The sequence below is a fragment of the Folsomia candida genome, unplaced genomic scaffold (genome assembly GCF_002217175.1).
Source record: "Folsomia candida strain VU population unplaced genomic scaffold, ASM221717v1 Fcan01_Sc007, whole genome shotgun sequence".
NCBI classification, from domain to species: domain Eukaryota; kingdom Metazoa; phylum Arthropoda; class Collembola; order Entomobryomorpha; family Isotomidae; genus Folsomia; species Folsomia candida.
In genome coordinates this window covers 3695086-3721898 of record NW_019091199.1, presented here as the reverse complement: position 1 = coordinate 3721898, position 26813 = coordinate 3695086, and the positions used below count along the sequence as shown (strand labels likewise).

The 26813-nt window shown below is 41.5% G+C and overlaps 7 protein-coding genes across 9 annotated transcripts; 4 read left to right on the top strand and 3 right to left on the bottom strand.

Annotated features, from left to right (window-relative positions):
* Positions 1 to 6: 6 nt before the first annotated feature.
* LOC110852156 (copper amine oxidase 1) lies at positions 7 to 4438 on the bottom strand. Of its 2 annotated transcripts, XM_022100145.2 has the most exons (11): positions 3095 to 3340; positions 2889 to 3014; positions 2721 to 2795; positions 2219 to 2562; positions 1938 to 2121; positions 1482 to 1872; positions 1230 to 1395; positions 708 to 1167; positions 324 to 638; positions 217 to 238; positions 7 to 136 (listed from the first exon to the last, which is right to left on the bottom strand). In XM_022100145.2, exons 1-11 carry the CDS (start codon positions 3222 to 3224, stop codon positions 37 to 39), a joined length of 2313 nt encoding a protein of 770 aa, XP_021955837.1. In that variant the 5' UTR covers positions 3225 to 3340; the 3' UTR covers positions 7 to 36. The 2 variants fall into 2 exon arrangements, with proteins under 2 accessions (XP_021955837.1, XP_035709305.1); XM_035853412.1 differs by lacking the exons at positions 2721 to 2795; positions 2889 to 3014; positions 3095 to 3340 and adding an exon at positions 4038 to 4438.
* Positions 4439 to 5400: 962 nt separating this feature from the next.
* Positions 5401 to 8993, top strand: LOC110852179. 2 transcript variants are annotated; one of them, XM_022100168.2, is made up of 8 exons: positions 5401 to 6231; positions 6429 to 6474; positions 6539 to 6622; positions 6725 to 6780; positions 6871 to 6896; positions 7346 to 7358; positions 7575 to 7701; positions 7840 to 8993. In XM_022100168.2, exons 1-8 carry the CDS (start codon positions 6178 to 6180, stop codon positions 7989 to 7991), a joined length of 558 nt encoding a protein of 185 aa, XP_021955860.1. In that variant the 5' UTR covers positions 5401 to 6177; the 3' UTR covers positions 7992 to 8993. The 2 variants fall into 2 exon arrangements, with proteins under 2 accessions (XP_021955860.1, XP_035709308.1); XM_035853415.1 differs by having other exon boundaries at positions 5403 to 6231; positions 6539 to 6643.
* A 656-nt stretch (positions 8994 to 9649) lies between these two features.
* LOC110852177 lies at positions 9650 to 11455 on the top strand. The gene is made up of 4 exons (XM_022100166.2): positions 9650 to 10165; positions 10251 to 10347; positions 10421 to 10518; positions 10606 to 11455. Exons 1-4 carry the CDS (start codon positions 10097 to 10099, stop codon positions 10903 to 10905), a joined length of 564 nt encoding a protein of 187 aa, XP_021955858.1. The 5' UTR covers positions 9650 to 10096; the 3' UTR covers positions 10906 to 11455.
* Positions 11456 to 12325: 870 nt separating this feature from the next.
* LOC110852789 (co-chaperone protein daf-41) lies at positions 12326 to 14538 on the top strand. Its single transcript, XM_022100909.2, has 4 exons — positions 12326 to 12492; positions 12803 to 13058; positions 13168 to 13353; positions 13442 to 14538. Exons 1-4 carry the CDS (start codon positions 12479 to 12481, stop codon positions 13562 to 13564), a joined length of 579 nt encoding a protein of 192 aa, XP_021956601.1. The 5' UTR covers positions 12326 to 12478; the 3' UTR covers positions 13565 to 14538.
* Positions 14539 to 14694: 156 nt separating this feature from the next.
* Positions 14695 to 22772, bottom strand: LOC110852788 (GRB10-interacting GYF protein 2). Its single transcript, XM_022100907.2, has 20 exons — positions 22458 to 22772; positions 21895 to 22220; positions 21605 to 21817; positions 20632 to 21160; positions 20341 to 20556; positions 19962 to 20254; positions 19660 to 19856; positions 19066 to 19585; positions 18392 to 18767; positions 18174 to 18329; positions 17915 to 18039; positions 17607 to 17844; positions 17405 to 17491; positions 17064 to 17327; positions 16818 to 16985; positions 16612 to 16734; positions 16100 to 16540; positions 15801 to 15957; positions 15179 to 15723; positions 14695 to 15080 (listed from the first exon to the last, which is right to left on the bottom strand). Exons 3-20 carry the CDS (start codon positions 21616 to 21618, stop codon positions 14961 to 14963), a joined length of 4569 nt encoding a protein of 1522 aa, XP_021956599.1. The 5' UTR covers positions 21619 to 21817; positions 21895 to 22220; positions 22458 to 22772; the 3' UTR covers positions 14695 to 14960.
* Positions 22773 to 22835: 63 nt separating this feature from the next.
* LOC110851787 (peptidyl-prolyl cis-trans isomerase H) lies at positions 22836 to 24134 on the top strand. Its single transcript, XM_022099687.2, has 5 exons — positions 22836 to 23121; positions 23220 to 23367; positions 23458 to 23592; positions 23677 to 23731; positions 23812 to 24134. The coding sequence occupies exons 1-5, from the start codon at positions 23038 to 23040 to the stop codon at positions 23942 to 23944; spliced, it is 555 nt and encodes a 184-aa protein (XP_021955379.1). The 5' UTR covers positions 22836 to 23037; the 3' UTR covers positions 23945 to 24134.
* Positions 23812 to 26447, bottom strand: LOC118436339. The gene is made up of 6 exons (XM_035854179.1): positions 26162 to 26447; positions 25437 to 26068; positions 25189 to 25351; positions 24913 to 25094; positions 24650 to 24830; positions 23812 to 24585 (listed from the first exon to the last, which is right to left on the bottom strand). Exons 2-6 carry the CDS (start codon positions 25505 to 25507, stop codon positions 24154 to 24156), a joined length of 1029 nt encoding a protein of 342 aa, XP_035710072.1. The 5' UTR covers positions 25508 to 26068; positions 26162 to 26447; the 3' UTR covers positions 23812 to 24153.
* Positions 26448 to 26813: the final 366 nt, after the last annotated feature.

The window sequence follows — 26813 nt, the reverse complement described above, 5'->3', positions numbered from 1 at the left end:
TTCTCGTTATTGTGAAATATATTTATTGTATCATGGTTAAAGTTCGCTTTTCTTATATCTACTACTTGGTGGGGGTACGTCAATGGCTGGATTTTCCAGAAAGAAGTTGTAGGGCTTGAACGAGAATCCCGTGTGCCTGTACACCATCAATAAGCCATTATAATGCCAATGCGACCAATTATTTCTCTTTAAATTAATAATAAATTACAAACTTACTCTACTGGCATGACGGGCCAGTCTAAGAGATAAGAGAAACCGTAATTGAAATTATTGCATATGTATGTCATCATTGGGTTACCTATTTTATGAATATTATTGCGTACCTTCCACCCTCGGAATGTGTGTGAGCCCAAACATGTGAAACAGAACAATGTCCCTGTTTTCCACGCTGGCGTCTGGATTCCTCCCGACCCATTCTGTCAGACCGCTATTGTTGAGGTAGAATCCACCCGGAAAGAGCTGATCCTCTGCATAAGGCAGCACCCAGACGTCATAGTCCAGGAAAGATGCCTTTGGTCGGAGTGGGCTATTTTCCTTCATCATGAGAGGGGGCGTGTTTGGTGGGACGAGTTTCCACCCCTTGGCTTGTCCCGTGTAAGGATGTGCCATTGTAGGATTGTTAACCACCCAGACTCGACCTATCGACAAATATATGTAAAGTGAGCGTTACATGCGTAGGAAGTTGGAAAATTACAGCGTGTACATACCACTGAGAGGATCAATCTTGGTCCTAGCTGTCGCAGCTGTCTTCAGTTCCGTCTTTTTCGTAGTAAACCCTTGTCCGTAAGGATTTCCTGGTGATCCGGTGGGGTCAGAGACTGAAACAGCGTCCGAAGTATACACCGAATTGGGATTTCCATCAATCTCAGTATCCAACCGAACAGCGAAAAAGTGCTGGTGGTACTGCCCATCGATTTGCGAGGCGACGAGAGACCCATATCCTGCAGGAGTCGCCCCTTGTGCCAACATGTTGGACGAGATGATCCCGGTGAGTTGGATTTGCAGTTGAATGGTCCCATCCTGGTAGAACTGCCACATGAAAATGTACTCGTAGTTGCCCACGGTGGCGATGAAGGAGAGGACCAGACGATGCGACCTTGTGACCACACCCTTCCCTGTCCTGAAATCTACGTGCTTCCACAGAATACCGGCGTCCTCTTCCCTTATCTACATAATTCCACAGCACTGAATCCCGTATACTGAAAATGAGTACTAAATATGTGCCGTACCGTAATAATCCTGGGATAGGAGACAGGGTCGCCCGTCGAGTTATTCAGCACTCCGTCAATAAAGACAACCGCTCCCACAACATCCTGATTCAGAACTTGACGATCTGCATTGAACCCAATTCCGTACTCTCCTAGGTCGAAAACAGCTTTGCGATGGTAGGGTGGCCTGCAATTAGGACATAGGTGACGTATATGTAGATTTGTATAAAACTTTGCAAAAATAAGGTCCCAAATTAAGTCACCCAACCGTACCGAGGATCACCATAAGGGATAAACATCTCAGCTAGCGATGCCCGATAGAGGACTGGGCGAACGGTGGCGTTATCATTGTACGACACGGTGTGGATGACCATTCCTTCTCTGCCGTTGAAACTGACACGCATTTTCCATTTTTGCCACTGAATCTGATTTCCTTTGACAACGTATGAAGCTCCCTGAGGGGACTCCACCTTAATAGGCTTGTCGTCTTGGCGGAGGAATTTCGCCCCACCTCGCAGTTTGTAGTCATAATTGGCCTCAGCGTGAGGAACCACATTGCCAACCTTGTTTCCCGCATCAAAGTCGTCGTGGGTTGGCAGCTCTTCGATCCCAATGACCACTCCTTGAATAAGGTCCACGATCGGGAGGAAGTCAAAGGGATGTGCTACGTCAACATTAAACTGTTAGTGAGTTGGATTTATAAGTAACATAAATCAAGTGCTAACGCACCATAATGGTTGTCATCTATCGAGTGTTTCCCATAAACGTAGAGCTGGACCAGCCTCTTTCCTTGATATTCTGGCCGATCTCCAACATAGCCCATGCTCCAAGGGTCCGCATAAACAAGATCCATATCAGGAAACCCTAAACTTGCACATCTCTTTTGCACCGTGGCATCTGACCGAGTAATCACCTGCACTCACCAAGGAAGACATACAAATATAAATTGATAACATGGATAAGCCCATCGACTGGGCATTTGTATACATGAATCCCTCGTAATCCCTCACTTCTGCTCGGAGCAAATCCTCGGGACTAAGGGAGGGCTGCACATTATGAACTTGCACCAAACTCTCGACCTTCTTGGTCTTCAGATTGACCACGGCCTCAAACACGTTCCCGCTCGATCGCTCGATGAGGACAGAGAAACTCTTGCGGGGGTAGACGTCGGCTGGGGGGTCCTTGTTGGAGAGGAAGAAGGGGAGCAAGACGTCCTTTGGTGGCTCCTTCAGCGTGATCCAATTATAAATGAACCGACGAGTGGGTTCTGCACGTGACGCAGCTGAATAATTTTCTATGATTTGGGAGGTGGACGTGATCTCGTCCGCGGTCAATGGATCCAGAGGGTCTGAGCCTAAAAATATCAAAAGTTACGATTGTATACTAGCATTTTATAAATTGTTAGAGGCAAGCTGAGAGCAAATTAGGCATGCAATTCTCAATGCATCTTTTAGTTATTAAATTTTGTTGACAAATGTGCTGCCTATGTCATTAATTAAGATTCGGCGATACCAGTTGGATATGGGGTGGGGGTGGTGGTCGGGGTCTTCGTGGTGGTTACTGTACGTGTTGATGTTGAGGGTAGAACTACGTTCAGAACGAGTAAGTACAATCTCATGTAATTTCTAATTGCATTCTCATTCGCAATCTTTTTAGCTAAATTTATTGACGTCGGATTACCCGTTGAACGCGTGGTGGTGGGATTGCGTGAAGTGCAACAAGCTGATAAGAACCCTTGACACACACAAGTCGTGGATGGATCCGGGTCGTAAGTGTCCCCATTTTTCACGCACTTGAAAGAAAACTCTGTAGACCGCAACGAAGAATGAGCGACATGGAGTTGACGACAATAAACTGATCAACAAAATCCTGCACAGAAGACTTACTGATCGCCCCCTTGCAAGTTCCGGCATCTTGGCGCAAGATGTTTTCACGGTTGGCAGAGAACACTTCTAGCGACCCCAGTCCACCATGGCACATCAGGAGACCGATTAGGAGGCATCTAAAGCTAAGCATTTTCTCAGTGTTTCTCGATTCCTCGAGCCACTACACCTCCGAGACGTTTATTTACTGGAAATGAATAGTAAGCACCGTCCTCAACCTGATGCTTCCGTCCTCTCTCCCATTTATGATTCAAGTACAAGTCCCAATTAGGCTGAATTATAAACTATGTTGATGGGCATTAAATCATTCACCTTGTCAAGGAATTCTGCTAATAGGTGGTTATAAAATTCCATCTGTGCGGTTTCTAATCCTATTATTGACACCTCGTAGTGCCATGATGTCATGATTTAATGCGAGCCTGGCTCATGCAACACAAAGTCTTTGCATTGCTTTGTACAAAATATCTATTTAAATACATCAAAGTCTTTCTCATATGCGCATAAATTGGAGCATGTCACTGGGTCTGAACTGCATGGTACAGTGTTTTCCTCATAATAGAGTTGGATATGTAATGATAATGGTTTTCCTCCAGATATTTTTAATAACTCTTCCACTCTTACCTTACTCTCAATAATCAATTAATTCATCCTTAATTTGTGGTTCATTGTTTTAATTACTACAAATTATTAACACAAACACTGGGTTAATGTGAAATGCACTTTTTCCTAAAACCAATTAGTGAATCAATAAACATTTATTTACGTCTGTTAATTGTCCTTCAAAGCGACAGCATGATTTAGCATATAGTGATAAGCAGCGTAACTTTTATTGACCTTGGCAGTACAGACAAAATTATTCAAGAAGAAATACTTTTCCATGTTAATCAGCTAAAAGCTGGTAAGGGCATAACATGTTTGATGATTTGCAAGAATCAGGGTCGCTTACCATCGGCACTTGGATGATGCGTGTCTTCTGGGGGAGTGGACGACGATGGTACGTCAATCTGGACAGGAGTGTCCTCAGCAACATCATTGCTACAACGCACGGCCGTAATTATAAGTAAGATGGCAAGTATCACTGTTCTTGGGACGCTTCTCACAGCAATGGACATAATAAATGTCCTGATAAATCAACTGCAGGCAGAGAACGAGACCAAAAACACACAAGCACAATAAATATTTCAGTCAATCGTTCTCGTCTGTTCATAAAAAAATATTAATTGTGCACTGCGTTCATTGTTTCATTTCCTAATCGTTTTATGTACGAGACTTAAATAATGTCACAATAAACCCTAGATATATTCTGAAAAGTTGCAATACTGTGAGCGTTGGAAATACACTGGTGGCTGGTAGCCATTGATGAAATGCTTAAATAGGTTCAGCCTCTTGAAACCCGACTTATATACTTATTGATGACCTGTTTTTCATTCATTAAATTTTAACAATGAACTTGCAAAGCAGAGAGCCATCATAATTACATCGTTCTTGCACAACGTTTTCCAGTCTCAAGCATTTCTTTGAAAGTACTGCGAGTATATTATATGTAGTACAAAACTAACTACACAACATTCTTTGCCCATCTACACCAGTACTTAAAAAGGGTAGGTTTTTGATGAAACTCGTACAAAAACAACCCATTAGACAACTATTTAACTGCAATTAATGTTGCTACTTGGTAAGAGTCATAAAAATTATTAAAAATAACCCTGACTGAAATGCATTGGTATATGTAAGTATAATGACTGCACCATGACCTTGAACTCATCGTCTGCCTCGGGGTCAACATCCATCCGTACAGAGAAAAGCGAGGATTATTCCTATCATATCTGAATACTCCTTAATGGGACAAGTAGTTAGTTAGTTGGAGGGCTTCACTTTACATCCGCATCGTCAGACTATGAATGGACAAAGAGACGAAATGTGCAGTGCAGTGGTGGTGGATTCGGAGAAAGTCGCTGCCGATCCTCTAAACGAAATGCATGTGGCCGACCAACTTTCTTTCTGCTAGTCTCGCCTCGGGTTTCCATCCTGCTCTCTCCGTATGTTGGACCACAGGGAAAGCAGCCTTACTCCACTGCCAGGTTTTGCTGTGGGAAAACGCGTGATCCCATCACGAACGGAACAATATGTGCGGTCCACGCAGACATTTTGTACATGACAAATAATAAATTGGCATCAAGCCAAAATGAAAGATTGGAATTTCCAAAAAATTATCGTCTCGTCTGGAACGATGTTGGAGGGATGGCATGTGAGGTGTGGATGCCTGTGTTTTCAGGAGAGGAGAAAGTTGTGGTGCTAATCTCCTGCTCCTAATAATATTCCTCTCCTTAACGCAATAAGCGCATCTGTCTGGCTGCCCAGTATTGGAAACCCATTCATCTTTCCTTTCTTCCTCCTCTCTCTCTCTCTCTCTCTCACCCAATTTCACAACATTCTCAACTTTCACCTCCGCAATTATTATAACTGCGATAACACAGAGAGGCTCACAACCACATATTCGCCCCCTTTTCGCTTACCTGTGTGCCTGCCTCCACGTCTTCTCGTTCTCGTCGTGAAATACATTTTCATTCTATTTTTTCATTTTTCTTTAAATTGGGTATACAATCTGAACCATGAACAGTTTGAGCCAACTTTCACCACCACGACCACCACCACATTTCTCCCTGGATGGAATCACCCTCCTCCAACAATTGGGACTGCGGCTCCTTAGTTAGCACGACATATAAAATAAGAACGGCACCTGTCTCATTAAAATGTGAACCGGTTTCAAACACTTGTTAAAAAAATGCAGCTTCTTGGGAACTAAACATACAGCAACGACAACATATCACGATGCGCACTTATCTCACTGACTTATTACACACACGCCCACTCACTGACCACTATGCTTGCTAAAATTTAAACTACAATTCACTCTTGAACTCGCCACTATTGCCACCATGTTTTTAACACCGACAAATCCCATTACTCACCCAAACCTGTGAACACAAGTGCACCTTAAGGGGGATTTGTACTCTTGGTAATCGGTGCTCCCTCTTCGCCTCGCCTCCCCACACACGCTATTCATATAAACCCATCTTCAAAACATGGACCACTTTCGCTTCAGAGGAGCTGTCAAGATCATCTCGTACATTGACATGGTGAGCAATACAGCGATATAGGACAGTAAGAGGTTGCATAAACTAAGTAGTCGCTCATGTTTAGAGAGCTGTGAAATTTGTAATCCACAAAACCATGTAAAGCTACGCACCCATATTCTGCAATTGTTTATTCGTCAACATAATACTTCCTTATATTCATACGCATAATAACATGGTTGTCTGCATCCCTGTTGCAGACATTTTCGCTGGTCATCATCGTCCTCACTGTTCTGGCGACCATTGGTAAGATAGTAATAACTGATCTATTAAATAAGATGGTAAGTAAGATGGTGATAATTTCCATCAGGCGTCTTCCTCGCCACCGTGGTGACTGAACACCACGAGCTGCGGCTTTTCTTCCTTCAAGGCAACACGAAACGACTCCAAGACGGTAGAAAAGCAATTATAGACTGTGAGCATGCAAAAACCCTGCAACAAAGACAAAAATTCTATTACGATATGTAATCTCAAATTAATTCTCGCTTCCTTTCAGTGGGTCGCACTTTCACCACAATTTGGATTCTTAGCTTCACATTCAACATTCTCCAGGTATCAGTGAGCTCTATGCAATCACTTTCTAATTTTTTAAATAGTTTAAAGGAAAGAACAGTTTAAAAATGCAAAACCATTTTTCTCCAGTTCTTTGCAGGATGTGCCTTGCTCAGGTACGTATTATGACATAATTGCTGTCATTTTGATGGTTTTATGTATCGTAGCATTGTTATCAATTTATTTTATTGGTCACAAGATAACTAGACTAATAAGAGAAAAGTTCAAATGAATGCATGTTAAGAAGACTTATTTTGTCCAAGGCTGAAACTCGACGCCGAGGTTAAACAAATTCTCGCGTTGCTTTATACAATCGAAATAGAATAGTTGTCACTCGTCACAAAACCTCTGCGCTCATTCCAAGTGAGCAGCGTCCCAGCATCGTGAAAAGCATGATAACTCCGTGCTACTGAAATCAGGGAGAAACTGCGTTGTTTATCTATACATATATTCTGATCTCCAGCAAATACTTGTATATTTTTCAAGCAATAGGATAATAAAACACATTCTATTGGAATACTAACATGCTTTTCTTTACTTCTTTTTCCTTGCGCCTCCTTCTCAGTGGAACAGACTTGGTGAGCACATATTGCTAGTATTATTGCTCAAATATGAATATTTGGGGATATTTCTGGGAATATATTTACTATGATACGAGAAGCTATGTACATATGCATGTATATTTATAGAGTTGAATTATTGCGACTTTCTCTTAATTGTTCCTCAATTGTGAATTATTGGCACTTGTGCTAACTTTGATGTGTCAACGTGTAACTTGTGTAACTTTGATTTAGGTGGAGGACGAGGAGGAAGAAGACAACAAGTCGATTCAAAAATGTCGTCTGTGGCAATGCACGTCCATCTTCCTGTTCGCCTTTATCGCCCTTTTGGTCTGGTTCCACCCGACGCCTTACCTCCTCGGTAATTTCTAATTTATAACACACAAAACTATACAGGGTATGTAGGCACATGAGTTTTATAGCACCTTTTTCTCACATAATGGTACATGTATCATGGTCATCATCATTGCCTTACTTGCTCATTTGTTTAATTCCATAGGTTTCGGGCTCGGCGAACTCATATTTCGCGTCGTGGGGATTTACTTTGTGGGACGTTATGTCAGCGAACTTGAGGAAGAAAATAACATCAACTCGTCATCCTCACAACTTTACTACTTTGATGACATCGATGACAACTTTCCTCCCCGCTAACACTGAGAGAAATTATCTTGGATTTTAATTAGCAGAGAATATGACTTCCAAATTTTTCGAAGACGGAAGAAATTTCTAGGAAATATTAAGTCAACATTGACACAAAGTAAATTGCAATATCAGGAGAAGGAAATTTTAACAGAAATTAGTGAAAACTATACTTAGCTCCGGGTGATGAACATTACTTGTTCAGGACGCATTCGCCTGGCGAATTACCTTATACCTCAGAAAGACATACTATTACGATTATTAGAGATATTTACTGGGAAGGAAAGTTAAAAGATTATTTTCAAAGTCTCAAATTTTCACGATTATTCAAACTACATAAATAGTTAGGACGACTTACATATTTAGTAGCAGAAACAGGGTCTCAAACTATTTACATCGCATCTCTTTCATCAACTTGTTGAATAGAATAGGTCGCAAATGAATCATTCAGCGTAACCGAGAAATAAATGTGGTACGGGCGTGAAATGCAGTGCGTGAAAGTTGTACCAATGTGTATTAAATCAGAACAGTAATAACTAAATTTTACTCAAGTAGCGTAGGAAAACCAATACGTAAGCAGACAGTGCTTACTAAAAGCATGGTTCATTTCCATCGAAAATTAGTGCACAAAGTAGAAAGGACATTTTGTTTGTGTAATCGATACATGTACACCAGTATTTTTCATGGTCAGTACTAAGGATAAGTTATGATAGGATTATCATCATAACACAAATAGCGCACACGTTGCCTCGTCGGGAGAAAGAAGTCAGGAGTCAACCCATAAATAACTATTCGTATGTATTTTAGCCGTCACTCGATTGTCTTAAGTAGAACCACCATTCTAAATATTTGTGATCTTGTATTTAGCAAGTCGTGCACATGTATTTATCTCATCTATCATGACTAGCATAGCATTATCAGTGAATTAGTGAATACCGTATAATTTTATATTTAAAACTGTCGATACAATTGTTGACGTAAAAAAATAAAAGATGAATAACAATTGCAAGTCAAGCATGTATTAGTAGTAGAATTTGAGTCGTGTCTCATACTCTTATCTGTGGCAAGGACTCTTTTAATACTGTGGATTTGAGTCGAGATTGTTGTATATCCATAAAAAACAAGCCCTGTGTCAACCACTACATACATCCGCAACCCGTCTCACTCATCCGGAGGAAGATGATGGTGACATGAGACGGGAAGGAAAAGCCACTAGTACATATGTGTAGATACTTGGTTGGTGGTGCATGTGGCATATCACTGAGATTCTCATCACACTACTTAACATGAAGCCCAATCTGACTCTCAATCGATCGATTTTATCCCGTGGCCAAGCAATTCCGCCTGTCAGTTCTAATGTCACACATTGCTGGAGACAGAAGGGAGGAGGAGGATAAGGTCAGACCAAACGATGAAGAGATATAAAAGTTGTGATGCTGTGAATGGGTGTGGGGGTGTCCATCCTCTGCTCCGTCCATCTGCTATGTATTGCATCACAAAGGTGAAAATGTCAGTCTGGTAAACACTAGGATTGAACAATGAATGGCATAGTCAATCAAATACATTGGATAAGGAGCGATAGAAGAGTAACGATCCTCCGTGTTTGCTCCACATCGAGTCTGGAATTTTTCACCCGTGATGTGGAGAAGTTTGAGGTTGTGATCTGATGATGAATGGATGGTGCAATCGGGGATGCGCCAGCCAGAGATCTCCCACTAGTTTCACCCATGAACTCGCTTTCTCCAGCTTTCTCCACCACCAAACACCCTGCTGCAGCCCAACATCCGGGCTGGAGACCCCCAGAAGTGGAGGAGTGAGTGAAAGTCGGAATGGAAATTCGGACTCATTGCGGAAAAGTGAAAGTCTTCTCGTTTCTCCCTCCAAATTCTGCCCATTCCCTCTGATTTTCTCCCACAAATCCAAATATTATTCAAATTCAGCATCACAACTACTTTGTATCCAGCATCGCACAACCACTGTCATGTTTGTCCACCATCTGCATGAGGTGATTTTATCCTCCTCGTTCGGGCTGGCTGGTTTTTGGGGGCTGCACGCCTTTCCCCAGTGGCGTTGAGTACATAATCTCCATTTCCTGATCTTTTGCTCAAAACGGTGGAATGCCTGGCGCTGGAGATAACCCCTTCGCTGGAAGAGTTGCCGTCAAAATCGTGTCGGTTTGTGATTTGGTGAGCTTTATTGCGTCTCCAATTTCATATGCTGATTTTATGCATAACAAATTGGATTAAACTCATTTGAATAAATTGTCATCAGTTATTGGCAGCCACTCTGCTCTGCTACTACGGCTATAAGTGGGCCATGTATGACGCCAAGGGACCCTTGGCAAAGGGCCCCATCACAGTAGAGTCAGGTACGCATACATGCATACACAGAAATATTGGCAGAAATCTACGTACGTAATGTGCCAAAATTATTTGATTCAGTGATCCGAAGTCAATACCTGCTCATCTGGATTGCCGTCATGGTGTTCCACTCGCTCCAGTTCATCATGTCCTTGGTCTTGCTGAGTTCTGCCTATGACGTAAGTACGAGAGTCTGTCCGGTTCCTCTTAAATGTATGATTTAATTATCCAGATGCGTTATTTTTCTTTATTTTCTGGTCGTTCAGAGGGACGCGGAGGACGCCTTGGGCAAATGTCAGCTCTGGTGGGGCGTTTCTTCTCTCCTCTTCTGGCTCTTGGCCATCGAGGCGATCGGGATGTTATACATGATTGTGGCCACTACCGGTATCCAGGCCGTGGCGATGACCGTCTTCATTGTTAAGCTAATATTCAGACTCACGGCCGTGGTCAATGTGAGAAATTTTATGAAAAACCTGAAGAAGGCTCCACCCACGTCGGTCCATCAAATGGTTTACATTCGATCCAAAACCAAAGGACCTCCACCCTCAAACTACATTCGCTACTAGAACACTTTGATATTTGCAATGGAGTATTCATAATTGGCAAAGCTAGACCGGAACTCAGCATCATCGTGCCGAATTAGTTATTCTAGAGCAAAGAGCTAGCCAAGGAGAAGGATAGCCATACGTACATATTTATTAGAGATGAGCACCTCTGATGGTTCAGCAATAAATAGTAAAGATTTAATAAAGTGAGAAATAAGAGACGAAGAGCAGACCGCAGATCCAGCCACCCTCTATGCAAACCAGATATCGAGTTTAACACTAGTATTTTAGAAATGACATAACTAATAAATAAATGTAACAAACTAGCTCAGTCGAAACCGTTGTACAATTAGCGTCCAATATTAGCTCGCAGTAAATAGAACATGTTGTGTTATTATGTTCCGCACTAGGAAAGAAAACAAGAAATCAGGGTAAAAGATTGGAAAAAAGACAAAATATGCAACTGTAGGCTACAACAATCTGTAGTATGTGTACTATTGTTGTATGTACATAATGTACATACAACATAAATATTAACTAAAAGCGGAAATATAATGCAAGAAAATTATAAGAAAAAAACCCAACCAATAATTTTCAGGCTTTCAAAGGATAAAATGACTTCTCTCCGTCCCCCAACTAAATACATGGAAGATAACTATTAATCGTGAATCAAATACGGCCACAAAGCTAACCCAAACTCCCAATAAAGAAGATTCATTCATAGTATGCTGGCATACGCGAATATTACAAATATAATGACATAATTTTACAAAGATGTGTATGCAGCTAAATAAAGAAATCTATGAGTAAACGGCAATCATTTAAAAACATGCGTATGAGTTAAATTATTGTTTAAAATGTATTAAGTAATGTATTAAGTTGCACTTATGCGCATGTCCAGGGGAATTAAATTAGTGTCTCTATACGGTCAATGTTATACATAATAAATGCACCAAAATACTGGTTTGATATCCGTATTAAATAGTTGTATTAAAAAGTTCCTGCAAGTTTTTTTTATTCATGCAAATTGTTAGATTTATGAGATAGATCAGCTCACCGTCGGTCGGATGACGGTCCAAGCCACAAATGGTGACTCACAATCGGACTGTAAAGTATACTAACGCCACATATTGTTATGTGGCGTCATACTTCCATGTATATCGTCATATTGTTTACTGCCTGCCTCGTCTTTCTTGCCATATAGATAAAATGGCACTGCTCGTATTATTATGACTTTTAGAATTGCTTCCTATATAATTGCATACTTGGGTAAATTAAAGTAAATTAAAATTATAAGTTATAATTTATAACTCTGCATCAGGCATCAGGCATGTTCATTGGACATTATTCGACTTGATGGGTTTGTGTGGCGAGGCTGGAGGGGAGACTAGAATCGGATGTTCTAGAATGATCCGTGGTGGTGGCGGTGTGGGAAAAATTTGCCTCACTCAAACCACGGCTTCCTCCTCGCACTCCTCGCTTCATTCTCTCTCGCTCTCTCGCCCTCTCCTCCACTCGGTCACTCCGCACCAACGACGACGACGACGACGACGACGACGACAGGTCATCAGCAACCCCTAACACATCCGCCAATATGACGACCAACGTGTAAGTCGCATTCCACTAAAAAATCCTTCCCCTAATTTATCACCTTAGCTCTTGCCATTGATGGACCATCATCATTCATCAAACACGACAAGCCAACAAAGGAATTCGCTGCTTGCAGAGTGTATTGTATTTAGGATAGGGCTGAGTAATTGGAAATTTCTAGAATTGATGATGAGTCCATACAATCCAACGAACCCCAGTCTGATCTGGTTTCACATCTCTAAAACGTATATGAAATACCAGATCAGATTTGAGATTTTCGTATTTCGAATCGAAGTTAGTAATTGTTTTGTTCATTTGTTTTTCACAGGAGTCACCCCAGCGTGATTTGGGCACAACGCAAGAACTGCGTGTTTTTGACCATCTGCCTTGATGATTGTTCAAACCCAGAAATCAAGTATGAAGGCTCCACCGTCTCCTTCAAAGGAAAGGGTGGTTCGGAGCAGAAGGAATATGAAGCAGTGATCGACCTCTTTGGTAACATCAACCCCGACTCCTCTGTTCATCTAATTAAACCACGAAACATTGAAATTTGTCTCAAAAAGGAGGAAGAAAACTTTTGGCCAGTAAGTCTAATAAATAATTATCTCATATCACATGGTGTAAATTACACCGTGTAATAGTGTTTCAACTTATGCTAAATCATGCACTAACGTCATAAATTATTATTTTCAGAGACTCACAAAATCTCAAGGTAAAATCCCTTGGATCAAGATTGATTTCAACAAGTGGAAGGATGAGGATGACTCTGAAGATGAAGAGGCAAAAATGCCAGGCATGGGTGGAATGGGCATGGGTGGTATGGGAGGAATGGGTGGAATGCCCGGCATGGGTGGTGGAGATCCTGGAGATTTCGAAGAGGTTTGATATATTTTTATATTCTTGCATTTTTTTATGGAAAAATATTGAAGGTGCTACTATAATTTTTTGTCTTGTTTCTTCCTTTTAGATGATGAGACAAATGGGTGGTTTAGGTGGTGGTATGCCAGGTGGAGGCAAACCAAGTTTAGACGACCTAGAAAATCACGAGACTGATTCGGATGATGAAGAAGGTCTCCCAGATCTGGAGTGAATAAAACTTAATAAAAAGAAGATATAAACTCCGTTAATATTTGATAAAAGGCGTCAACGTAAAATTTCCATTATATTTAACTGGTTTAACACGCCAATTACTGTTATTATTATTCTTTCCATTTATACACACCAACAAACAACAGCATACTAATAAGTTCTTTTTAATTCTTTATTATCCGGTGAATCTGGTCCTGCAAACACGTGTGGTATTGTTGTAATCGCCCACTTCCTATTCAAAATTGTTTCTTCTGAAAGCAACATAAATAAATATCATAAGCTTTGTTGTCCAAGTATCTAGTAATAATTATATGTAATGAATATATATGAGCACATTATCTTGCAAGTTTTTCCAATCAGTTTTGAAACCTTGTAATTTCCACATTTTTTAATAGGCAAAAGGCAGCAACGATTTTCCTTCGTGTGCACACCTGGCTGTCTACAACTTTTAAAATTATCTACGAGTGGCGTAGGATCGTTTTTTGATAGTATTGTGTTTCTGTCTTTCTGTCACTGTTGCATGTTGTATTTTTCAGTTGTTCACATTTGTCCAATTGATCGATCAGCCCACAGCGCCCTTATATTCTGTGCTACACTATTTATGTTACAATATAATATTGAAACAATGAGGAATGGGTGTGGTGATGGTGGTGTTGAGCTGAAAAGTTGGCAACAACACAACTTGTACCTTTTAAAAACTATTGTTCCCACATTCTGTACGTATGCAGTTATATATAATAATGCAGCACATATTCATACATTTTTGTAGTTAAGAGGAGGGTGAGAGGACACTGCGGTTGGACGGATGACAGCTTATATATTAAACTTACATAATAATAAATACCCAGCTAGAATTTGTTTGTAATAATTTGCACCAAGTCATGTCTAATATTTAGGAAACATTTTAGAAAACGTGTCCAAAAGTAATGTTTTCACTGGTTTTCAATAAAGATGAAAATATTTAAGAAGACATAATTCTATAAAAGTGTAATTTGTCATGCTATGTCGAAATTTTACCAATTACCTGCATTGAAACAAGTATCTACGCGTGTACTATATATTACTTACAGTGTCTGTCATTGAGCATATTCTTGTATTCTAGAAATGAATTATTAAATCATACTGCAACTCTTTATAATCTCGCATAACAAACAGTTCCTTTTATTAATATATATGTAGACGGCCTTTAACGCTTATAATTTGGGTCGCCTCAACAATTGCGACCTTTTTACATTTTCTTGGAGATTTACAAAATCCATTTGTATCGATTTTGACGGTGGAGTTGTGCATACAGACATGATTCTTATCCTGTTCTTCTGTAAAGATGATATACGTATTGTTCATATTGGCCGTGTGTGTGTGGTGAGGGATTTAAGGTAGATTTTGGTCTTGTTCAATTAGTCGGTAGAATCGCAGTACTCCCGACTGAGGCGATCAGTCACAGTAGAAGTAGAAAAGCCCAAAATTCGTGAGTCGACCTTCTGCATCTTATTCTTTTTGGTTTTCTTTCCTTTTGCCTAAGAAAAACAAAAGGTTCATATAGTTATACTAATAAAATGTTATGCGTCTTGGTGCTTTGCAGTATAGATATGTAAATTGTGAAATGGGTAAGCACCTTGACTTCTTGAAACTCGTTCGAATTGGGGTTGATGGCGGAAGCAGGCCGGCACAAATTATCCTCCATTGAGGAAGTTAATCCGTCCCCCTTGCGTGCATTCTTCCAACGGGATCTCCGTTCCAAGAATTCTCTCGAAAACTCCTTGGCTTCCTTCCCATCGCCAAGATACGACCGAACATAGTCTCCCACCTCGTAGGGAGATTCAACCTCTTTGAGGAAGGACACGAATGTGGGGATGTCCACGGAACCGGAAGCAATGGCCTGAATTCTATCTGAGCACCAGCGAGTAAACTCATCAGCGGCCTGTTGTGTCATCTTTGGTCGGTTGCTTCCACCTTTCTGATTCGTAGCGGCGCCGTCTTGTTGAACAGAAAATAACTTCATGAAGGAATCATCCGAAATTTCTTTGGTCTTTTTTCCGCCGGCTGGTCCACGATTGTTGTTATTGCTTGAAGAAGAAGAAGGGACAGAAGAGGGGAGAGGATTATTGCTTCCTTTCAGTTTCGACGCCATCGAGGCCATAGAGTCATCCCATACTCCACCTAATAACATTATATCGCACATCTTTACTGATCATTCTTATTTTTACTGTATACAATCAACTACAAAAAACAATTACCGTTCACTTTCTTGGCACTAGTCCCACTGCTACTACTACTTCCACCCCCAGTACCTGCCAGGGCTCGATCAGCCCAAGTTAGCTGAGCACTCCACACAGCTTGTTTTTGCTGCTGTTGATTAATTATGGCCCGCTTCTCACGCTCTTGGTCTTGTTGCTAAAAATTTAAAATTAAAGTTATCCTTATCGCCCTAATCTATGCATACAGTAATTAACTAATGAGGTTTCCCTTCCAAGTCCATACTAATGTTTGTCAAAGCGACGACAATAGCTAAATGTAAGTAAAATCAAATATGAACCTTTTGCAGCTTTGCTTGTTCTTCTGCCTGGATTTCAGTCAAAGATTTGATTGGAGCCTGTTTCGTTGGAGCCGCACCAGCGTTGGCGACCCATTTTAAATTGATGGCTTTCTGCTGTTGAGCTTGTTGTTGTCGGAGCTGTTCTTGTTGTGCCTTTTTCTTCTGGCTCGCTTGTTCTTTTTCTTGCTTTATTGCTTCTTCTTGTTGGATCTCTAACAGACTTTTGGATCCACCACTTCCAGCAACACCACCTGCCATATTTTGAGTAGGTTGGACGGTAGCAGTATTCCACGAGAATTGGGCTTGTTGTTGGAGCTTCAATTCACGTTCTCGTTCTTGACGAAGCTTAACTTCACGTTCAGCTGCGACCTGTTCCTTACGCTCCTTCTCCAGTCTTTGTTCCTCAAGCTTTTGCTGTTCTTCGGCTAATCTAGTTTGCTCCTAACAAAAAAAAATATCTCAAATTAGTACAAAAAATGCATAAACATTTTCACACAAAACTTGTAACCCACATCTCTAAGCTGGCGTTGCTGTTCCAACTGTTGTCTTTGGAGGTCTTTAAGACGTTGAAATTCAGCTTCCTCTTGTTGTTTCCGCAGTATTTCTTGTTGCTGCTTCTGGAGTAAATACTGTTCCTACAAATTTACCAAACAATTTAATATTTGCAATCCTGACCAATGAATAAGTAGCAAAATCATTCGTTGTATGTTGGCTATACCTCGCGAATTTTCCGTTGTTTCTCTTCCTCCATTCGTTGCTGTTCTTCCAGGCGTTTACGTTCATGTTCTATCCTTTGCTTATCTTCTAAATGTTTACGTTCCTCCTCCTCCAGTCTTTTACGCTCCGCTTCCTCCTCTTCTTTTCGCCGACGCAATTCTTCCTCTTGCTGCAATTGTGGGAATACACATCAATATCAACAATCCATCTAATTTTTAATAAGCAAATATTCTTTTTTCGTTCTTACCAATTTCGCCATTTGTTCCCTATACTCCCACGGGGTCTGGGTTGGCTGAGCGGCACCCCATTGGTTTTGGACTTGAGGCGTCTGTTGTTGTTGCTGAACTGAAGAATTGCCAGTCTGTCCCCATGGGCTTATCACATCAGGAGGCTTACTGGGTGTGGAGATAATCTTGTGCTGAGTATTTGCCATAGATGTTAACTGTTGAACTAAAGACTGAATAGGATCATTGACCACAGCTGAGGACGATTTATTAGAGGCGACATCCATCTGTACAACAACCAGCATAATTACTGTCATTTTCACTAAACTGATTATTATGTACAGGAAAGATTTAAATGACATACAGTAGGGGTGCTTTGTGAATTTCCCATCAAGTCTGAAAAATTATTTTTGTTTTGACTTTGTAACGTTTCATTGCCAGCGGTCTTGAGCTATCAACAAAAAACAAATAGGTGAATTTATTGTATTATTATACCTTACGATGTATTAATAACTATAGCATAATCTAAAGTAATATAATCAATCAACCCTTCGCATTATTTATACCTGCCGCTGATATAATGCATGCAATTGATCCATTGCACTTTGATCTCTATCCAACCCTTGAGATTTAGCCATGCTCATTAGTAATTGGGCTTGAATTTGTTCAGAGGAAAGGGACGAGTTGGAGGCTGACCGAGTTTGCTGCGGGGCAACAACTGGAGGAATACTTGAGCTCTGTGGTTGATGCCAGCTAGGATCCTGTTGCTCCTTACGAATGGCACCACCCCCACCGTGGTTGAGGCTATCAAGACAACAAAAAATAAGTAAGCATGCGAACAATATACATATGAATAATTATATCAGCTTCTCACTTCATCATATACTGTTGCTGTTCCCTCATCAGGTTTTGCTGTTGCAAAAGGGCCTGTTGCCTTTGTTGGTGAAGTTGAGCTTGAATTTGACTACTGTGGTCTAAGGCACTGGATGCATTGGGGTCCTAGACGAGCAGAAACATCCGTAAATATTAATCCGTAATTATTATTACCATAATTTTACGACTATTTATTATATCATTAATTTTAGTAATATTTTAATCAAATAATTAAAGACTTAAAGGTAAATAAATGGTACCTGAATTGGGGGTGGTGGCGGGGAAGAATCGGCAACAGCGAATGGATTTCTTCCATATACTTTGCCCATTTCCAACAACGTGATAAAAATCTTATCACATTCTCTTCGAAGTTGGAGTGAGCCTGAGAAGTAGCCTTGAGAACACCACAAACCCATCTAAACAAAGAACAAGAAAGCGAATTAGCGGACTCACATCAGTCGTAAACTGTGGTTATTACCTCATGTGTGCTAAACGGCCCTTGAACACTGCCTTGAGGATCACGATAAAACCAAACTTCCATCGATCCTGAGGGGGAGCTGGCTGGTTGATGGACAGTCACATTGGTTGTTGTATTTTGTGATGGAATATTCTGTGAAGGGTGATGTCCTCCCCCTCCAGGACCAGATCGGGACAGATCATTATGGGACGACTGCTGCTGTTGCTGCTTGTTTCCACCGCTGGATGACAGAGTTTCCGCTACTGACAGACTGGCAAGTAGTTGTTGCTGTTGTTGCGACATGGCGTTGTTGCCACTCGGTCCGCGAAGTCGCCGGGATGCGAGAGTGTCTTCTTCAATCAGTTTCGAAACCAGGTTCATTGCTTCTTCAGTCATGCTAGAATAAAAAGAAGAGGTTAGTTCTAAAGTTCTGAAGTTTGATTAATTAATTGGATTGGAATAGAATAAAACTATATATATATAAGAAATGTACTCTAAAGGGCATCTAGTTGGAGAATGGTATTGATTTTTGCAAGAAAATGAATTCATGACTAACGAGCAGTGGACAATTTTCACACAAAAATTTGGAATGGAAGAAATAGCTTTTAGAAAAAACTCACACCAAAAGGTCGCTCAAGTAAAAGTGCTGTAATAGTTTGCTCAAGTTGTCATATAAACATAACGGTCGCACTCACCTTCTATAGTGATCGTCTTCATTGTTGAGAGAGGGCATATTCGACTCGTTGGTGTTGGAGGAAGCTCTGAGTTCGCCTCCGTGAAGACCATGACCAGATGCGGCCCGTTCAACCAGAGACTGAGCATGCAGTAATTGTGATCTGGAGTCGTGGGAGGACGCCGTCATTTGGTGCTGCACCGTTTGAACACGTTGAATGTGATGTGATTCGGACGACGATAGGCCAATAAGGTGTCCGCTACGATCATGGGATTCCGACTCTAGTAACTGCTTCTGAATGTTTATAATACTATTCTTGGATCCCTGATGGTGATATTGTTGTTGTTGTTGCTGCTGCTGCTGTTGATGGGAGGAGTTGGACAGGGTCAGGAAAGGGTCACGGTCTCGACTCGTTCTGTTATTGGATAAGGACGACGAGTATTCGTCATGGTCGTCTCCGGCGTTGTTTTCTGCTTCTTCTTTCACCGAGGCAGGGATCACAGGTTTGACAGATTCGGTTCTATCTTGCACCCTCTTTTGTACTAAAAACGTAATGAGTTATTTATAAAACTGGTGCCGCATACTTTAATTATAGAATCAAAATACTTCATCATACCTCTGTCAGAATGAGATCCTAAGTGCTCAGATTCACCTCTGGATTTCAACAAACTATTACCACTATTGCTATCGCCACTGTTTTCTCCTCCTTTTCTATTGTCTGTCTCTCTACTACTTTTACTACTGCGATCCTCTCCGTGAAATGCGCCGCTTGAGTCGAACGTGCCGCTTTCCTCCGAAGGATTGTCTCGCGCCCTGCGCACAAGAAACACGTTAATCTAGTTAAATATCTCCCACACCCACTACTCCCAGTATTTCTTTGCAACTTGTGGATTCTTATTTTATAACCGTTCAACGTACCATTCAGGTATGTTGTCGTGATTCTCTTCTTCACTCCAGCTGCGATGAAGCCTTCTAGAGTTACTACCCGACCTATATTCGTCCTCCGCCTCGTCTCCCCTACGCCATCTTGGTTTACGCCAACCATCGTCATTCGTCCCCTCTTCCGACACCCGTCGTCCACCAAAGCTTTCTCGACTCCTCCAACTTCCACCCCCACGGTTACTCTCCTCCGGCCCCGCGACACCGGGTGGTCCACCCACACTTCCCACAACCCCATTACGATCTCCCCAAGCAGTTCTCTCATGATTACTCTGCACAAGTTTAAAATGCACACAAATTACACCATGGATGGATTAAAGACTCTTCTTCCTTTGTCTATAATCTGTATGAACCATACTTGAGATCTTTCAAAGTTTCTTGGTCTGGAAAAAGAACTACGAGGGTCTTCCTCTTCATGTGTTCTCGGACCATAGGTCGAATAACTTCCGCGACCACGACCACGTCCACGATCGATTCCACCACCCCGTCCGCGAGTAGCGTAACCTCGTCCGATCGGAGCTGCACCACCAGGGCCTTGTCTAGATGATTCAGGTTGAGGAATATGCCATATTCTCTGCAAGTGGGACAAATTCATTAATGTATAACTCCAAGATCTGAACTTATTTACTATCTATATTGTAGTACGAACAATTTCTTCTTCCGATGGTTGCGAGAATGCCAGAGGTGGTTGCATCTTTTCAATGTACAGCGTCCCAAAGGTCAGCAAGAACTCGGGAGATTCCAAGTTCTTGTCGTAGAGAGCCAGCATTTCCTCCCGGCTGTATCGATGTTCTGATTGTTTGAATCGGTTCGGATTTGAAGGTATGCCCGTCCCCTTGTTTGCCTCTCCCCCTCCTCGTGGAGACTGATGGTAGGACACGGGATGGAAGGACGAGGACGGGGGAGAGGAAAATGCTGCCGCCGCGGCCGAGTAGTTGTGATGTTGATGATCCTTGTTGGAATTGGAATGAAAGCCGGAACGACCTTCGGGTCCTGGACCCCAACCGGAAAATCCGAATCCGCGAGGAGGTGGACCACCCACACCGTCTCCACCTGGAGAAGTGCTGCTTGGACCCCCAGTGTTCTCCGAAGAAGACAGAGCTCTCAGCCAGTCCGGACCAAACTTTAACGACGCATCTCCAATCTTCGACTGCATTGGCATTGGTGACATATTGTTACTATAAAATCAAAACCAAAAAACATCTTTATAAAAAATTGCAACAGGATACATTGTGTATTACTGCTTATTATTACTGTATTCCTTAAATTGAGCCATAAGAGCTGATGTTTAGTAAACCGCTCATTTTCTTGTTATGATACCCAATAAGAGAATCATTAGAGGGGCTGTTGCCGTATCGAGCAAAGTGTCGTATTTTTAGACAAAGACAAACTTGACAAACCCACATGTCCCGACTAAGCAATCAAAGAAAGCGAAAGTGGTGGCGAAGCCGCCGCTTAAGACTAACACCACGGATAGACGAAAGTGGTGCTGTGGTGAAACTACTATTTACCTTTCTTACTTCACTAAAAAGAAGGTATTTTTAAACTATTGACTTATGAATGAGCAGATGAAAATAGATTAATAATTTAGGTGAAAAGATGATTTCAGTCAAGAGTCGTACCTTTTTGTTGGCATTTCAGTGTCAGCTCGAAGAACGTTTTCAAGTTCAAGTTTTATCTCTGAGGCAATGATGACACAGAGATAAATATATCAGCGACGATTTGTTAGCACTAAAACTCCTCCCAAAGAAAACGACAGCGTGTAATCCTCAGAACTTGATCCGAAGGAAATTAAAGCAAAAGAATTCGGGTAACGGAACTCGAACACAATTGAACTGTATATGAATGAATAAGTAGGGCAACATTAGAAACTATACCAGCCGTAAAAAAATAAACAATTAATCATTTTTACGTAATAAAGCTGGAAAAATTAAAATTGTCCAAGATCCCGGAGAGAGATGCGTGAAGAACTTGTTGGATTTATTTTTTACGTTATACCCGACGGTACGCGAACAGTTCAGGTCACAGAGAATCACTTGAATAACCACACTAAATACAGTTCACCATCAATCTTCTTGAATAAATATTCCCAGACATGTACTGGAATGACGACGATGACAAGTTTTGACAAAGCTGTGGAGACAATAACAACAAACAAAAAAGCGATGCGCGATGCACGACCACGAGTCAAAATTCAACCTTCATCCGCAGAGCACTTTTGTCCTGAACGAGAAATAACTGCAAATCAAAGAAACACAATAAGATACATGACAAAAATCTTAAATAAATGGCGCTGTAACTCCAACAAAAATTGAGCAATATCCAAACATTTCATAAAATCGAAACCCGGATATACTCACTCAAGCAGGAAATGTATAATGTCAAATATCAACCATTAAACAATCAGCAGGACCATGAATAACCTCTTTTGTACCCATTGTTAAAAGAATAAATGGGCAAAAATAGCAATCTTACCACAATGGAATCACTAACTTCTAGGAGAGTGACCTGATCTGATGTGCTCCCAGCCGACCCGTAATTTTATTTGCACACGCGAGGACAAATTTGCAAAAATTTGCACTAATTTCCCTTGAACAAGCACGTTCTCCTCTCTGCTGTGCCCGGAGGTTAGAATTTTGAATTCTTATTTTTTCAGTTGAGAATGGTTAGAAATCTGAAATATTTTCGTACTTGACTTGTGAAGGCAATCTGTTGTAGCGAGCGAGCGAGTGAGCGAGTGAATAATAGAAGAAGCGAGGAATTATTATTTTGCAAATAGTGTGTGTATCGACGGAGGAGCAGAAAAATCAAACTGAGAGTGAGACCAACCAACCAAATTTGAGATAGGTGGCGTCAGCCGTAGCGACGATGTGGTCCCACAACGGCCTCAGGTACGAGACCTGCCCCAGCCATCGAGCACACACTCGCGGCACCAGCTCACCCGGCCAACAAATTAACATCCTCATGACAAAACAGCACAAACTAACTATTATAAGAAACTAATTACTAATTGCCACCAACGTTATTTAATAATTTCCCTGGATTTCACTGGAAAATGCCGACCTGGGCTCAGATTTCGAGTCAACTGCGAGCCACTACCAACCCTGTCGTCTTCTTTGACGTCAGCATTGGAACAATGGTAAATATATTTGATATGTTTTGTATAAACTACACTTTTCGGTAAGGTTTGCAATAAATAGTAATGAAGCAAATTTTAATTCTGATTTCACATTTCAGGAAGTGGGTCGCATGATATTTGAACTCTTTGCAGATGTTACCCCAAGAACAGCAGAGAATTTTCGCCAGTTCTGCACTGGGGAGATGAAAAATAAGGACGGGCTCCCGATCGGATACAAGGGCTCCGTATTTCACCGGGTTATTAAAGGTCAGTTTAGTTACAACGCTAACGCTTTAGTGCAGGCGACTTTTATTATGTGTTTTATATTGATGCTTGCATGTTCTTGTTCTCCTCCAGATTTCATGTGTCAAGGTGGTGATTTCCTCAATTCAGACGGAACTGGATCCATGAGTATTTATGGACCCACTTTTGAGGATGAAAGCTTCTCCCTGAGTCATGATGTTCCTGGACTCCTTTCAATGGCCAATTCTGGTATGATTAAAATTATTCGTTCGGCCTTTTAAAATATTTCTCGGAAGAAGACAAAATCCTCATAAAATATAATTGCATTTGCAGGTCCTAACACAAATGGATGTCAATTTTTTGTTACGTGTGCTCCTGCAGACTTTTTGTAAGTATTGTATATTATTAATTGTTGACTATACAAGTTCTTGAATTACAAACTTACCATTTATTGCTTGTCTCTTTCAGAAACGAAAAACACTGTGTCTTTGGAAAAGTGATTGATGGGTTACTCGTCCTTCGAAAAATAGAAAATGTGCCTGTTGGTGCAAATCACCGGCCTAAAATTAATGTTACAGTTTCTAACTGCGGACAACTTTAGTTTGGCTAGTTGTATAAATGTATTAATTTTTACGTATATTTTATTTTAAAAAAACATACGACTTGTTTCATACTTTGTTAGCAGACATATTGTGTGTATGCTTTGGATTTACTGGGCAGTTATAAGGATTCTATTTAATACATTTTCATACAATATTTTCAGAATAAATAATTCCTTGGTTTGCTATGGATCAATTTGGTTCCGTTCCGTCATTCCATATCAAAATCTGAAGAAATCTTTAGAATCAAAGGTTCTTTCATTCCATCCACCATGCAGACGGCATAAACATATCTGAGATCGACGTATTCACTATTCGCACTCAGTGACAGGACCACGTCCATCGTTCCCCTACCTGGAACAAATCCTGTTTGTGGACAAAATTCCACTGACAGCATCTGACTCTGTCGCCCAATAAGACAAGGCTGCCAGACAAAAGTGATGGGAAATCCCGTGGGATTAACCAGAGTAACCGAGCTGTCCTCCACCTTGTTGTTCTGCAGGGTTTCTTGACACATGAAGATTTCACTCTCTTCCAGAAACAGGAATGGATTCTGAACAACGGCGCAAACTGGGATGTAAATGCTACTATCGGCAACGTCTTCCACGGAGACGGTGATGGACGCCACGAAATCGCCTTCAATCTGTGACACATGGTCATAATTCGACTAATTTCATGATCAACCACAATCACTATTTACTAATTACCTCAGCTGAAAGGTAGACGTTAATGCCCATCGTCTCCTGAGGCTCTAAAACTCCCCACGATGGCCACACTCTGAGTAGTTTCATTCCCTCCACAGTGCAATTGTAAGGTGAAAGGTTGTGTCCGTCAAAATCGTAGAGATCTTGTGCGTTTACAGACGCCACGCACCTTGCCGGACGGTCACTGCAGCCAGAATTCTCGTTTTTTTTTTAATTTCAAAGAGAACTTTCGCATTCAGTCGTATAAATAAATTAATAATTCTCACCCAATGTTTTGTATAGCAATCGTCTTCATCTTCTCGCAGCTCATCTGAATAAACCCAAAATGAACTAGGGGTGTCAACGCGGTGATGTATGGACCGGTACAAGTAATTGAACAGTGGATGGAAAAGGGAACCTTCACTTTCGAACCCAGCACATTCATTGTGCCAGTGAGCGGTTGGTTCATCTAATTATTTACACGACTCATTTAAGTTTCACTGTCATCGTATACCTAACTACTAATTCTACCCCAGATTGTCATTTTATATATTATCTACGACCTTGCCATGATTCTTGAGACAAATGATTGCTGTAAAATCAGCACTTTCCAAAGGTTGCAATGTCAAGTTGTTCGGTTCGCAGCAAATTGAACTCGTCACTTCCATGAGTTGTGGGAGTTGAACCTGGACAGGCCACTGGGAGTCGTTTGTGACGGTGATGACCCTGATGAACAACGGCCAGTTGGAATAATTACTGTTCGCTAATAAAATATAAGAGTAAAAGATTCTGAATTATGCTGAGTGGATACCGCTCTACTCTCGAGCTGATTGAACCGCGTCCCACAATGACGGGGGGACTAAATCGTACTTCCAACGGCATACACCGCAGCCAAATCTCCACCTCCACTATGGGTTTGAGAACGTCCAGATTCTTCACCCCCCAACTTCTGGGTCGACGAGCTGAAGGAGAAATCAAGTTGTTTATAAAATGTACATATTTGCATAATTCGTATGTTGTTCTCCTTAATTTAATTAAAAAGGACTAGTTTTTGTGCCTTCTCCAAGACGTTTAATTTCATTATCGACTCCACTTTCTCGACCGCTTGAATCTGTCGTGGTCCAACTGCGACGAGAGAACTTTTTCGGTTCAGCGCAGGGATGACCCCCCATCGTGGATCTGGGTGGCATGATAAACTCGAGTTCGCCCTCGTCCTCCTCCTCTTCCTCGTCGTCCTCCTCCCCCAGATTTCCCTCACCGCTGTTGGACTGGAGCAACTTCTTAGGCCTGCTTGGGGGGTGTCGTCCTCCTGTTTTGCCCAGCATGGACTTCTTCAGAAAATCCAGGTGTATTGGGACGTCGTTCATTCCGATGTTCTCAAGCTCGTTAATGAAACCACAAATTGCGGTGGAGGAAGTGTCCTCGAGTTGCTCCACGAACAGACTTATTTTAATGTTAGACAACGTCAATATGAACTCTTAATAAAAATAAGTTGGATTTCCCATGTTAACCAGAGACCCGAACATCTCAACTCACCTTATGACGCAAGCGTAGTAGCCAATTTGTTGCGGTGAGGGGGCAGAGACGGTGAAATCTGTCATTTGGCGTTGCCTCAGAATCCCTTGGGATGGAAGGATACGTAGATCCACGACCTTCTTGGACGGTTCCTTCTGGTGGGAGTGATGGTGCGAGTGACCAATGTCCGACGGTTGCAGCGTTGCTTCAGGGAAACGAGAAAAGCATGATCGTCCATTGTTCCCCTCGATCGTGTTGGGAAATCCTCCTCCAAACTCCGACTTGAGGGGACGTACAGACCAAAAGTAGTACATCGAGATGCAGCTAAAATTAAAGTAATTCTCACATTAACTGCATTGATGTTATCATAACTATTTAATTGTCTCATTGTTGACTATTTTTATATGCCTTTTGTTAATAGCTCTAAATTTGGCTTGTCCAATGTCGCCAGGTAATAAGTCAGCAAAATCGAGAGCAAACCGACATTTTTCGTCGAATGGCAAATCCACTGGGGGAGCGGTCCAGTAACTTGCAACCTGAAATTTACACCACGTCATCGTCGGTAACAGGACTTGTACGTGTACCACGAGTCATGCGCCACATTATCCGAACTAGTTCTGACCTGAAGGTCAATCAGTCCACTGTAGTGCATGTCGATTCCGATCCCCTTTAC

What these genes read in the sequence shown, in the direction of transcription:
- LOC110851787 (XM_022099687.2), top strand. Translation starts at nt 23,038, where the DNA reads ATGCCGACCTGGGCTCAGATTTCGAGTCAACTGCGAGCCACTACCAAC. An exon ending in ATTTCACCGGGTTATTAAAG is followed by an intron (nt 23,368 to 23,457) that starts GTCAGTTTAGTT and finishes GTTCTCCTCCAG; the next exon opens with ATTTCATGTGTCAAGGTGGT. An exon ending in TGTGCTCCTGCAGACTTTTT is followed by an intron (nt 23,732 to 23,811) that starts GTAAGTATTGTA and finishes TGTCTCTTTCAG; the next exon opens with AAACGAAAAACACTGTGTCT.
- LOC110852156 (XM_022100145.2), bottom strand. Translation starts at nt 3,224, where the DNA reads ATGCTTAGCTTTAGATGCCTCCTAATCGGTCTCCTGATGTGCCATGGT. An exon ending in CACCACCACGCGTTCAACGG is followed by an intron (nt 2,796 to 2,888) that starts GTAATCCGACGT and finishes TTCTGAACGTAG; the next exon opens with TTCTACCCTCAACATCAACA. An exon ending in ATCCCTTATGGTGATCCTCG is followed by an intron (nt 1,396 to 1,481) that starts GTACGGTTGGGT and finishes TCCTAATTGCAG; the next exon opens with GCCACCCTACCATCGCAAAG.
- LOC110852179 (XM_035853415.1), top strand. Translation starts at nt 6,178, where the DNA reads ATGGACCACTTTCGCTTCAGAGGAGCTGTCAAGATCATCTCGTACATT. An exon ending in TAGAAAAGCAATTATAGACT is followed by an intron (nt 6,644 to 6,724) that starts GTGAGCATGCAA and finishes GCTTCCTTTCAG; the next exon opens with TGGGTCGCACTTTCACCACA. An exon ending in CCCGACGCCTTACCTCCTCG is followed by an intron (nt 7,702 to 7,839) that starts GTAATTTCTAAT and finishes TTAATTCCATAG; the next exon opens with GTTTCGGGCTCGGCGAACTC.
- LOC118436339 (XM_035854179.1), bottom strand. Translation starts at nt 25,507, where the DNA reads ATGCCGTTGGAAGTACGATTTAGTCCCCCCGTCATTGTGGGACGCGGT. An exon ending in ATTGCTATACAAAACATTGG is followed by an intron (nt 24,831 to 24,912) that starts GTGAGAATTATT and finishes TTCTGGCTGCAG; the next exon opens with TGACCGTCCGGCAAGGTGCG. An exon ending in ACGTCTACCTTTCAGCTGAG is followed by an intron (nt 24,586 to 24,649) that starts GTAATTAGTAAA and finishes CATGTGTCACAG; the next exon opens with ATTGAAGGCGATTTCGTGGC.
- LOC110852789 (XM_022100909.2), top strand. An exon ending in AGGAAGAAAACTTTTGGCCA is followed by an intron (nt 13,059 to 13,167) that starts GTAAGTCTAATA and finishes TATTATTTTCAG; the next exon opens with AGACTCACAAAATCTCAAGG. An exon ending in ATCCTGGAGATTTCGAAGAG is followed by an intron (nt 13,354 to 13,441) that starts GTTTGATATATT and finishes TCTTCCTTTTAG; the next exon opens with ATGATGAGACAAATGGGTGG.
- LOC110852788 (XM_022100907.2), bottom strand. An exon ending in AACCATCGGAAGAAGAAATT is followed by an intron (nt 20,557 to 20,631) that starts GTTCGTACTACA and finishes TCCCACTTGCAG; the next exon opens with AGAATATGGCATATTCCTCA. An exon ending in AACAAGCAAAGCTGCAAAAG is followed by an intron (nt 15,958 to 16,099) that starts GTTCATATTTGA and finishes TTAAATTTTTAG; the next exon opens with CAACAAGACCAAGAGCGTGA.
- LOC110852177 (XM_022100166.2), top strand. Translation starts at nt 10,097, where the DNA reads ATGCCTGGCGCTGGAGATAACCCCTTCGCTGGAAGAGTTGCCGTCAAA. An exon ending in TCGTGTCGGTTTGTGATTTG is followed by an intron (nt 10,166 to 10,250) that starts GTGAGCTTTATT and finishes AATTGTCATCAG; the next exon opens with TTATTGGCAGCCACTCTGCT. An exon ending in TGCTGAGTTCTGCCTATGAC is followed by an intron (nt 10,519 to 10,605) that starts GTAAGTACGAGA and finishes CTGGTCGTTCAG; the next exon opens with AGGGACGCGGAGGACGCCTT.